At 46.3% G+C, this 12,443-nt stretch overlaps 1 protein-coding gene across 1 annotated transcript; it reads right to left on the bottom strand.

Annotated features, from left to right (window-relative positions):
* Positions 1-1,277: 1,277 nt before the first annotated feature.
* Bambi (BMP and activin membrane bound inhibitor) lies at positions 1,278-6,628 on the bottom strand. Its single transcript, XM_008850521.3, has 3 exons — positions 6,240-6,628; positions 2,887-3,174; positions 1,278-2,061 (listed from the first exon to the last, which is right to left on the bottom strand). Exons 1-3 carry the CDS (start codon positions 6,313-6,315, stop codon positions 1,643-1,645), a joined length of 783 nt encoding a protein of 260 aa, XP_008848743.1. The 5' UTR covers positions 6,316-6,628; the 3' UTR covers positions 1,278-1,642.
* Between the last annotated feature and the right edge of the window lie 5,815 nt (positions 6,629-12,443).

Here is a 12,443-nt window from a genome sequence, read left to right as displayed (position 1 = left end):
AATTTGGCACCTGCCTTAAGGACCTCAAAGTATGCATATGATAAAATACACAAAAACAAGAAAATCTCATCTTCAGCTATGCAGGCTGCAGTTTCAATTTTAAGTCAAAAAATTCAAGTACACAAAATAATTGAGACACACACACACACAAAAAAAAACCTGCAGGGGAAATTCTCACACTTAAGATAAAGATCCACTTTGAAAGACGGTATATAAACAAAGTAGAAAGTGTTACAGGAAGCAGTGTTACTGTCCTGTGATGTTCAATTTGGTTATATTAGTAAAAGGATCATTTTGAGGGATGAAATCTAATAAGGCTTTTATTAAAATGTCAATTTAAGGATGTTCTCTACTGAAACAAACAGTGTAAGTATAACTGGTATAAAGACCAGGAGTATTGCATAATAAAGTTGGGTTAATTTGGGAGACAAAAAATTTAATTTGTTTTGAGACAAAATAAACTATGAAAGGAGACAGTGGTTAACTTTACTCAAAACATTCTTGAGTTAGGGTGGAGGTAGACAGCTAAGAAGGTCTTGCAGAGCAACTAGATGAAGATGATAAAACATTATGTTTGCTATGGCAACTTCAGAAATTCATCAATCATAACTGGTCTGGTCTAGAGAAAGGTTAAGAATTCTCTTAGGGTTGGGGTGTATAGCTTATCTGTAGAACATGTGCTTAGCATGCACAAAGCTAAGTACAATCCTCATTCAGTATACGTACCAAAGTTCTTAGATGCAAACCAAAACCAAAATTATCATGGGAAACAATGTAGGTAAGACACTGGATAATGGTCATTACACAAAGGGAAAAAAAAAAGCACAGGTTTGCATAAAAAATAAAGATCTTAATCAGCCGTACGTGGTGGCACATACTTTTATTCCCAGCACTCCGGAGGCAGAGGCAGGGGATCTGTGAGTTCAAAGCCAGCCTGGTCTACATAGTGAGTTCCAGGACAGCTGGGGTGACAGGGAGACCCTGTCTCAAAAAGACAAAAAAAAAAAAAAAGATCTTAATCTCATTATCAAAACCAAGCCTAGTCCTATAGTTAAGTATGACTGCTAACAAAGAGGTCTCCATTTATAAAATTAACATGTTCTGTCTTCTATTTCCAACTTAAATGTTTCTGCTTTCTGTGGTTCTGTGGATCAAACCCAGAGCCTAGTGCCTGGTGCCTGCTAGGCAAGCACTCTACCACTAAGCTACATCTCCAGCCTCACCCCCTCCCCCCGCTGCCACCATTTAAAATTTAATTTATGAAAGAAACCACTAAATTTCAGACAAAAATATATATATATATTTAAAATCTTTACAATAAATCAAGATGTAGGAGCTTACACAGAGCACATTTTGTTTATTTAGGTACTCAATTCTGGCTCCCTGGGATGCAAACGACCTGGTAACAGTGTGTACAGTCCTCTTTGCTGCTTCTAATTTCAAAGCAAATAATACATTTGACTGTATTCAAGTCTGTGCAAATAATCCTTCAGAAGAAATATCCAAGGTTCTCTTTGCAGAGGTCATTCTGTCTGACCAAGATGATTAAGTGAATAGTGTTGTCCCCAGATAAAGTGCTCCAGTCCAGCAGAACTCAGAAGGCCTTCAAAGGTTCAAGAAGTTTCTAGTTCGGATACATCTGTCATACAAATTCTAGCTTCCCGTGACCACTGTACATGCCCCAGTGCACGAGGGAGAGGATCTTTTCATTGCTGAGGTCTGCTTGTCTCATTTTGTCACAGGTCAGACAGCAGTTCTCCTGCCCACTGACGGGCACCATGCACTCCAAGTCCAACTTTGCCACCTGCCCCTTCTTAGAATGGTGTCCGTGAAAGCTATAGTGCAAACGAGAGAGCATCTGCTGTCGCTGATCCTGCAATCTCTTGTTCTCACTTCGGAGCATCCGCAAGGCTAACATGATGAGCAGCACTAAAATCAGCCCTCCCGCAATGGGAACTGCAATCACAGCCGCCCGGAACCAGAGCTCTTTGGAGGAAGTCAGCTCCTGCACCTTGGTGATGAGGTTTCTGCTACCATCATGCTGATACCTGTTTCCTTGTCCTAAAAAAATACAAACAACAGGGTCAGACTCTGGGTGACCTCCTCCTCCTGGAAGCAGGCATGATGACACAACCACTTTACACAAGAAATTCCATTTAATAGCTGGGTGTGGGAGCTGGAGAGCGAGCTCGGTGTTAAAGAGCATGTATTGCTCTTCCGGAGGACCCGAGTTCAATTCCCAACAGCAACATCAGGTCCAACAACCACCTGTGATTCCAGCTCCAGGGGATCTAAGTCCTCTGGCCCTCTGTGGGCTCCAGTACTAATGTACATATACAGAGACACATATGTACATATACATGTGATTTTTAAAAAAATAATAATTAAAAAAAAATCTGGGCATGGTGGTATATGCCTTTAATCCCAGCACTCGGGAAGTAGAGGCAGGCAGATCTCTGAAATGGAGGCCAACCTGGTCTACACAGTGAGTTTAGGCCAGCTGGAGCTACAGGGAGACCCCATCTCAAAAACAACAACAAAAAGAAATTCCCATTTGAAATGCAGTTTACCAACCATTTCAAGGAACTAAACATTACAAAGGTTTTCAAAGATGCTTACAAATGCATGTATACAGGCTTTTACACTGAGAAGCAACGGGCTTTTAATACCCTCAAAATGTTGAAAAAGCAGGCAGAGACCGACCAACCGAGAATGCTCGGGGAGACATAAAAGCCACTCGGTTAGAGATGTGTGTTTGCATCCAGCCATACTCCCTCTGGTGTCTCTAATTACATTAACAACAGAATCAATAGCAGATACAGAGTGGAGGCTGTCCAGGGCCTATAGACCAGGCAGGGCCTTGGGTGAGGATGAGCTCTGACCTACCTGAGGCTTCGCTCTTGGGAGGAGAAAGCACGTCGTGCAGTCCTCGGTAATTGCACATGTCTTCATGACAGCATTCTAACATGAGCATGGTGGGACCAGAGTGGTTTTGGGCCTGTTTGGCTTGGCAAATGTCTGCTGTGCTTACAAGAGAGTCCAGGCAGCCATGGGTGAGTGGGGAATTGGTGTTCTGAGGATCGAGAAGTCTGGAGAAGCAGGCACTGAGCTCAGATTTACACATGTAACCGGTTGCCACACAGTGAGCAGCGTCACAGTAGCATCGGATTTCTCCTGAAAACAAAGAAAACTATGTAAGCAACGGCTGAACCCCAAACTCAAAGGCACTCATTGTAATTATTCAAGTTGCGTGCTTACAACAGCAACCCACTGGCACCGGAAATGCTCCCAACATAGGCAGCATCTTAACTTTCAAATGTTTTAGGCATATATGCAGCCTAACAGACTTCTAATGAGTTAGTTATTAAAAAAAACTTGGGGCTTTGAAGGAAAACAGCCTTCACTCTAGTCTCTTCTACCGTAAGTTAAATCACGTTTTTTATTCATTTTCATCCTACACAACCACACAACATAAAAATGCCAGGCTTTGGGGTTTTGTCTGTATAAATATTTGATCGGAACTACTGAATTGTTTGCCATCGCCAAGGACTGAGCCAAGTTTTAAGAGCCTGAGCTGACACCTTATAAAGTTATTAACTAGACACACAACAATCTAGAAACTGCACAGGTCAGGAGGTTTTCAAACTATGAAACTAGGCAGCTATCTGCAATCTCTCTAGAAAAGGCAAACTTGCCCATAAAGATCCTTTCATGCTGAGGAGCTTTTAGTCAGTATATTGTAAAACAGGAACTAGGCAGTTTACAATTAGTGGTTTGCTTGCCAAAGTCAATTTCTTTCAGCCCAAATGGAAAGTCATAAAAGGGGGGGATGTAAAACTGCAAGGCTAACTTCTCCTCTTCCTCAGCTTTACATGTAATTTAACATGTGACCTAAAAGAGGAAACACCAAAGCTGAAAATCCTCTGCTGGTTCAAGGAAAAATCCTTAAGGAAACCTCAAATTTTTCTCTAGGAAGTGATTAAATGTTTCCTTTATAAAACTCATTTTGAGAGCTGCAAGGTTCTGTTAACATTTTGTCACAATGCAAGATTTCAGGCTTAGATGTGGGCATGAAACCTATCTATCACTAGAAACTGAGATGCCCAACGAGGTGGGTGCGGTCACTGTTGGCTGCCACAGCTCATGCTACTGTAAACCGAACTAATGCGTACACCTCTTCCCAGGTCCCAATCAGGAGATCTGTCTGGTTACTGAAACCTCCACTCTGACATTCAATACTGAGGGCTGTAGTTTTTCCAAACCTCTTCCCATCCTCCCTCTTTCTGTGAGTAAGGTGTCTCATTTAATTATCTGTCCAAATCCCAGGCCACCACACGGTATGCTCAGTTTTCACCCAGGCTGCTGGACGAAAAGCCAGCCAGCTCAAACCAGACCTTTGGCAACAGCTGCACAAAGGTGGAGATGGTGCTTCTCCATCTACGATGCTGAAATCCCGAGTCTGGATCAGGTCCCTTCTGCCTCCTCTGCTTCCATGAAGAACCTTGCTCTGTAGCATATCTTTTCTGCTTTATTCACCTCCCAAGTTCCATTTACTCTCTGCATAAAGTTCAGTCTCAGGTGATGGTGACCATATAGCCCTAGTCTGACAAATTCTATACAGATTTAAAGAAATAAAACCGATTAAAAGTCCATTGAGCCTCTTAGCCTTAGATCTGGTACAGAAAAGGAAAATCAAATACAAGTAAAATGCTGCTTCAATGTTTATGAGCGCCTGTTTAAAAACTGTATTTCCTATGACCTAAAACAGTCTAATAAAAATTTGACAGGTAACTGGGAAAGTTCTAAGACTTAAAAAAAGCCACATTTCAGCAAGGAGAAAGGACTTTTGTATTACTGTATTAAAACTGTATTTCATAAGGTTTCTTCCTGTGGCATGCAAAGGCCAGGAGGGGACTGGTATTTTGAAACACAGAACAATGCTCTTCTTGTTTGCTCCCTTTCTAGTTACTGTATGTAGTGATTAAACAAAAATGTCTGCTTCAGTCAAGATGGCTACAGGAGAGGCTGCTGACTTCTTTTAAATAAAGCTTTTGAAGTCCACAGCAGTCAGAAATCTCTGATCCCCTAATTATATCATTATCAGGCACATAGTTTCGGTATCTGTGACTTCATGTCAGCCCCAGTCCCTCCCTGTTCTGCAGCCTTTGATAGGGCCAGGAGGCTCCCCTCCGCAGGCAGCAAGGGCTGTTATTTAGGGCTAATTACACCCTTCCTTCCAAAATAAATAAATACTGTAGCACCTCATCCTTGCTGGGCTAGCTTATCCTTTAACCTCATGCCTGCTACATGGCAATTAGAGAAAAGTGGGGGATGCAGAGGCTAAATAACTCTCCCCATTAAAAAAAAAAAAAACATTAATTCACGAAACAAGCGGTAGAGTCTACAGGAGGGGTTGAGGAGCCTTGAAATCTAGGAGTTAGGTTATTTCCACCTAAAATGGGAGTCCTGTGGGAAAAAAGAAATCGGCTACTGCTTTTTTCCCTCGTTTTTCCTTTTTCCTAGCAGTGTTTGTAAAATACGAAGTGAGCGGAAAATTGGATGGCTGGAGCGTCTACTCCAGACCGCTGAAGAGCTGGAGGACACCGTCCAGAGACACCTCCCGGTCCTACAGTCCAGAGCGGTACACACACTGTCAGAGCCACAGACAAACGCACTTAAGAGACACGCAGAAATGAAGACACACGCACTCTCACGCAGATATTCAGATACACGTTCAGGCAGTCGTAAGTCCTCAAAAGTCAAGACACGCTCAGAAACAGACACAAGCAAACTCGGACACACTCTGTAGACACGTTCACACATTCAGAAACACACAAAGACACTTGGATACACGTTTAGAGGCACAGACACTGATAGAAACCGGTACAGACGCCAGCACTGTGCAGCTGGAAATCTGCGTTTTCTTGGGACGGTCTAGTCGGGAGCCGGGAGCCAGGGGAGTTCCAGCCATCCCCCGGCCGGAGTTCAGAAGTTCACCACCCACAGGCCGAGCGAGCCAGTCCTGCTGACATGCGTCGGCAGGAGCTCTGATGCACCTCCACGCGCCAGGCCCGGGGCGCTGGAGCGGCGGCTGCAAAGCCACCGGCGCGACATCTAAGAACACAGCGACATGTTACGACCTGCGGCTCCGACGCCGGAGGGAACCTAGGCGGCCGGTTCCGAAGCCAGGCGACTACAGCCCGGGCCGAGTCCCGCGCGTCCTTCCCCGTGGCACCCACCTTTCGTGAGCAGTATGGCCATGGCGCAGAGCTCCAGCTGCAGCCAGATGAAGATGTAGCTGGAGTGGCGATCCATTGACACCCCGCGCGGCGCCGGGAGCCAGGCAGGGCAGCACTACGACGCCCGGGGCGCGCCGTGCCTGAGGCCGGGCGCCTTCAGCGGCGGGGCTGGGGCCCGGAGCATGGAGCGCGGCTGCGGGCGACGGAGGAGCCAAGCAAGCTGTCCCCGTCCACCAGCACTTGCTCCCGGAGCTGCAACAGGCCGGCGCGCGCTCCGACCTGCGCCCCGCCACACCGCGCCCCAGCCACGAACTCCCGCTGTCCGCACCTCTAGCCCGTAGCAAGCTCCCGCCTGCACCCGCTACAGCCCGCCGGGTCCGCGCGGTAAATAGTGCCTGGCGCCGGAGCCGGCCAGGCGCGGCCCCGCCCCTGAGCGCCGACGCCTCCCGATTGGCGGATGACTGTAGTCTATCGGCCGGGGCAGCAGGGGGCGGGGCCAGACGCCGGCGAGGGCGGACCTGTCCGGAGGCTGGCGCTGTCGCCCGCGTCTGCCGCTGTGGACCTCGGCGCTGCGGACTCGGCCCCGGCGCTCCCCCTAGTGGAGAGGTGCGTGCGACCGCTAAGGCGCGGGGAAGCCCGGCTTCTAGTCTGCCGGGTTTGCTCCGAGACCCTCACCGTTCGTCTCAGGTCAGCGGCCCTCTGCACGTGCCTTCGCTTTTGTTACACCCGAAACCCGCAAAGGACCCCACGTGACCATCCTCGGACACCTCCACACCCACTCAGGCCACACGGCGCGCCACGGAGTCACCCAGAGACAGTGGCCATGCCCCGGCCACCCAGCCCCGGAGCCCCCCACAGACGAAGTTCATTCCCCGGCCGCCCAGCCCTGGATCCCCCCCATGGACCATGTTCACGCCTGGGCCGCCCAGCCCCGGATCCCCCCACGGACCATGTTCTTGCCCTGGCCGCCCAGCCCCGGAGCCCCCCTCAGACGAAGTTCATTCCCCGGCCGCTCAGCCCCGGAGCCCCCCGCGGACCATGTTCATGCCCCGGCAGCTCAGTCCCCGAGCCCCGCAGGAACAGTTGTTACGCCCCAGCTGCCCAGTCCAAGCCCCCCAAGAACAAAGTCCGCGCCCCGCCCGCCTGCTCCTAGCGGTGGAGGGATCGGACGCCGAGCCAGGAAGGGGCGACGGGGAACTGGAGTCTGCTCTCTGCCTGCTCCCCCGGGCGCATCCGCCCCTAGCCTGCCGCCTGGTGATCAATAAAGCCCAGACAGACAGACTGTTGATCAGTAGGAGCCGCTGGGTTCGCCGGGGTAGACTGGGGACCGGGAGCCGGCTAGAGACACTTAACGAAAATTAGCAAATCCAAAAGCACCCGGCGCCAGCTAGACGACACTGGCCGAGACTCAATTAACCAACCCCCCCAAACAATCACAGGCAAACACACCCACTGACCTGATCAATATCAACCTCACGGAGATCTCTTTCCTGCGATAGTAATTCTTTTATTAGGGCTTACAGGGCGGCTGGCCCCGAGGAACGTGAGCTCGGATAGGATGCTGTTTGTTTGTTTGTTTGAAGGGGAAAATAAGCTTAAAGGTCTTATTATCAGAGGGCATCCTCTTTTGGTACCCCCTCCACCCAAACAAAAGTAAGCCATTTGCAAATTCACTTTTAAGGTCAGCCAACATTTAAGACGTGAACAGCTTATAAATCAGGATTTTAGGGATCTGAATACAGAAGTGAACATGAATAAGGGTGGGAGGCGAGGCTCTGTGGTATAGCACTTGCCTAGCATGCGGCCCTGGGTTCCATCCCTATGGGAAAAAAAGTCTTGAAAATTGAAAATCAAAGGAGGAACTTAAATGCCTACCCTAGTAAACCTATTGAAAGTCTCTAGCGTTATAGGAAGCTAATGAAGCTATCTTTGAAAAATAATGACGTTTAGGGCCGGGGGTGATGGCACACGGCTTTAATCACTCCGGAGGCAGAGGCAGGCAGATCTCTGTGAGTTCCAGGCCAGGTGGGGCTACAGAGAGACCCTGTCTCAAAAAGACCAAAAAAAAAAAATAATAATAATGATTTTTACGTAGAAAAGTAGCCCCATAATGATGGCCTGAACATTATTTTGCTGGGTCAAAATTGCATCTTGAAAGGAGGGAAGGAATCCAGGCCTAGTAGCTCACACCACCCAGCACTTGGGAAGCACTTGGGTGTCTGAGGAAGGAGGATTGAAGGAGTTGGAGACCAGCCACCTGCAGCATAGTGAGTTTCAGACCAGCCTGGGCTATAAACAAGACCCTGACTCAAAAAGTAGAACAACAAAATTTAAAAATAAATGTAAGGAAGGAGGGAAGCTGGCTGTGGAGATACACCCTATAATAATCCCACCATTTGGAAGGTGGAGTTAGGAGGATTGTGGGGCTTTTTGTTTTTGTTTTTTCCTTCTGGAGACAGAGTCTCCCTGTAGCCCCAGCTGACCTGGAACTCGCTAAATAGACTAGGCTGGCCTTGAACTCACAGAGATCCACCTACCTCTGCCTCCTAAGTCGTAGGATTAAAGGCACAGGCCACCATCCTCAGCAGGATTGCAGTTTTGAAACTAGCCTTGACTGCTTAGTAAGACCCTGCCTCAAGAAAATAACACACTTGCCCAGTGTGGTAGAGCAGGACGCAGGCAGGATGTCTCTGTGAGATTGAGGCCAGCCTACTCTATATGGTGAGTTCCTGGCCAGCTGGGGCTATAGGGAGAGCCTGTCTCAAATAAAAAATAAACAAACACACATGAAGTAAAAGAGGTAGGGCAAACTCAGCAGAAGTCTAAGGAGAAACCTGAACAAGTAAGGACACCAAATAAATAGCTCCAGACTTTCCTTGAGGGGCAACTGACAGTCCTCAGGAAGACAGTTTCACTTCCTGTCAGATCTTGACCATTAGAATTTTGTGCAGTTAATTCAAGGGGCTCTGTGGACCGTGTATTTCAGGTAATGACACACAATTTTAACTTTGGAGAGTCAATCATTAGCTAAAAGGAAACTTATAGAGCGTAGTCATTCACCACTTTGGAGTTCTTTCCAGTAAATTAGATTCTTTCTTTGGATAGCAATGCTAGTCAATCTCTGTAGGTCAATTCAAAAGAGATGAACAAATTCAGAGCTGAGGGGACAGCTGCAGTCCATCTGCTGCAGAGAAAGAGCAAAGATTTCAGTCCACGTGGGTTATTAGTCGTGTGTGTGTGTGTGTGTGTGTGTGTGTGTGTGTGTGAGAGAGAGAGAGAGAGAGAGAGAGAGAGAGAGAGAGAGAGAAACAGGTTTACATTCACCAGAGGATAATCTCAGATGCCATCTGCCTTCCGGCTTGTTTAAAGTAAGGTCTCTAGCTGAACTTAGAGTTTCTGGGGATTCTTGTGTCTCGATCTCACATCTCCTTATACAGGAACTAGGATTAAAGACATGCAAACTAGCCAGGCGTGGAGGTGCACGCCCTTAATCCCAGCACTCTGAAGGCAGAGGCAGGTGGATCTCTGTGATTTCAAGGCCAGCCTGGTCTACCTAGTGAGTTCCAGGACAGCTGGGGCTACAGGAAGACCCCGTCTTAAAAAGAAAAAAAAAAGACATGCAAACTAGCTTTCTGCGTGGGTTCTGGAGATTGAACTCAGGTTCTCATGCTTGTGTGGCAGGCATTTAACTCACGGAATCATCTTCCCAGCTGGCCTTTACTTTTTGCCCTTAAGGTTTGTCAGAGTCCCGGTCTGCAGATGACCCTCTCCTGGTGTAAAAAAGCCTCACAAGACAGGCAATGAGGGTCCCCTTGCAAAACAGGAACTGGCCAGACAGCTACATTTAGAGCTGTCTCAGCCGTTCCCCAGATAATTCTGGAAGATAAACAGGTCCTTGCACCCAGACCCACTGATTTAAGAGCTGTCTCAGTTCAAGCTACTTCCCTTGAAACTGTAAAGATTATTTTTGCCACCTTCTGCATTCCCCAGCCCCCTTATAAGAACTTCCTCAGCAGTCAGAAGGCTGCTGGTTGCCTTTCTCTCCCCAGCTGAGCTGCCAGCCACCACCAAACCTAAGAAACAAACTTTGCTTTACCAGAGTCCTATGTTTCCAATGGCTATTTCCTGCCTGGCTTTTATCTAACAAGTGGAACTCAGGAATCATTTTTTGTTGTTGGGTTTTCTCAGGTAGCCCAGCTGGCCTTGAACTTGTAATGGAGTCAAGGATATCCTTGAACTCATGATCTTCCAAGGTACTGGGATCCTAGGAATGACCCACCATGGCTGGCAAATTCGGAATCTTAGTAAGTCCCTCCATCCATCTGATCCCCCCTTTCTTTCTATCTTCTTCAAAGAGAGGAATTGACGTGTAGCTCAGGCTGTCCTTTAACTTGAAATCCCTCTCCAGCAACCTCCCAAGTGCTGGGATTACAGGCATGAACCACCACACTCTACTCTAAACATCATTTATTTTATCTTTTTTATTTTTGTGGTATGGGGATCAAACCTAGGGCCTTGCTCATGCTAAGCAAATGCTGTACCACTGAACTAATGCCCCAATGCATAAGATTCCCTTTCACCTATAGTTCTTCTACTGACAAATCAAAGGGCTGACCAAGACATTGGTGTTTTATTGAGTTAATATTTACCTTTCAATATTACATATTAATATTTATTAATATTGCTCATTACTATATTTTAAGATTTATATATTTATATATTGGTTCACATACAACTCAGAATCAGAACTTGGGATTTATTCCTCAGATAATGATTTCAACTCTTTAGTTTTTATTACTATGGGCAAACTTTAAGTGGCTAAAAATTAGTTTTAAGAGAAACAAGCTTGCACTTTAATGGACTTTTCAAGTAAGTGAATGAGAGTGTTTGAATCAATGAAGAAAATCAAACTTGGCTTAGGGATAATATGGCAATTATGAAGCCATAAGTCAAAAGAAAAGGCAACAATTATAATTTAACTTAAGATGTTTAAGGAAAATTGCTTCTCTATAGAATTTTACTTGTGCTCTGCATGTAACTCAGCTACTGCTTTTCTCACAGAGGTTGAAAATTAGAGAGGAACTTAATAAAAATGTAGTGTCCTTATGAAGTCTAACTCAAGAAATAAAACCAGAGTCCAAAGCCCTTTTTATTCTTGTAAAGGAGATTATGGAATTACAACCTAGGAACAAACTATCTGCACCCAAGAACAGAAACCTGTTCTAGACCAAACTGACATAAATAAACATTACAGCAGTCTTATGCCATCAAATGGTCTCCTAAGTGCGATTTGTCTATTTTTATAGCACTACATAATCAGAACATGCCACTGCAACATACTTTACTGGCTGACCTCTACCACCAAACTCATTTTGTTAACAAAACTATAAATAATTTGCCAATTTTTGTTTACCCAAATAATACCATTTCTTCCCAAAGCTACTGTGATCCTTGTCTTCCACAGTGCCTCTCGCCTCAGAACGCCAAAGAAAACTAACTCAGGTCCAGTCTGTCCAGAGGGAAGCGGTTGCTTTCAGGTCCTCACTGGAGCACAGACACCTTCGAAGTGTGGTGGTAAAACGTACTACATCTGCCTACTGCACAAGTCTCCTGCCTGCTAGCAATGCACGTTGGCTTCCCAATAGCAGCTTTAAAAATAAAAGATTTATTTATATTTGATGTGGATAAGCATTTGCCTGCATGTATGCATATGTACTACCGGCATGCCTGGTGCCCATGGAGGCCAGAAAGGGGCATTGGATCCCCTGGAACTGGAGTTAACAGGCAGTTGTAAGCCACCATGTGGGTGCTAAGAACACAACCCAGGTCTTCTGCACCTACATACATGCACACAATATACTCATACACATAAAATAAAAAGGGTCTGGAGAGATGGCTCAGCGGTTAAGAGCACTGACTGCTCATGCAGAGGACCCGGGTTCGATTCCCAGCACCCACATGGCAGCTACGAATCATCCTTAACTCCAGTTCCAGGGGAATCTGAAGCTTTCTTCTGACCTCTATTGTATTGCACGACATGGGTGTACTCACATGCACATAGGCAGTATATTCATACACATAAAATAAAAATAACAAGTAGAATATTAAAAAAAGAAAAAAAGAAAAAAGAAAGAAATGAAGTAAAACTAGTGAGTAATAGCAAACACATAAAGTTGAAAAACATTAATCACAGTGTTATAGAAA

This window comes from Nannospalax galili, unplaced genomic scaffold (genome assembly GCF_000622305.1).
Source record: "Nannospalax galili isolate Female #2095 unplaced genomic scaffold, S.galili_v1.0 scaffold43, whole genome shotgun sequence".
NCBI classification, from domain to species: Eukaryota; Metazoa; Chordata; class Mammalia; order Rodentia; family Spalacidae; genus Nannospalax; species Nannospalax galili.
Note: the sequence above shows the minus strand (reverse complement) of the source record. Positions and strands in the feature narration are given on the sequence as shown.

What these genes read in the sequence shown, in the direction of transcription:
- Bambi (XM_008850521.3), bottom strand. Translation starts at nt 6,315, where the DNA reads ATGGATCGCCACTCCAGCTACATCTTCATCTGGCTGCAGCTGGAGCTC. An exon ending in GGCCATACTGCTCACGAAAG is followed by an intron (nt 3,175 to 6,239) that starts GTGGGTGCCACG and finishes CTTTGTTTTCAG; the next exon opens with GAGAAATCCGATGCTACTGT. An exon ending in TCCCAAGAGCGAAGCCTCAG is followed by an intron (nt 2,062 to 2,886) that starts GTAGGTCAGAGC and finishes GTATTTTTTTAG; the next exon opens with GACAAGGAAACAGGTATCAG.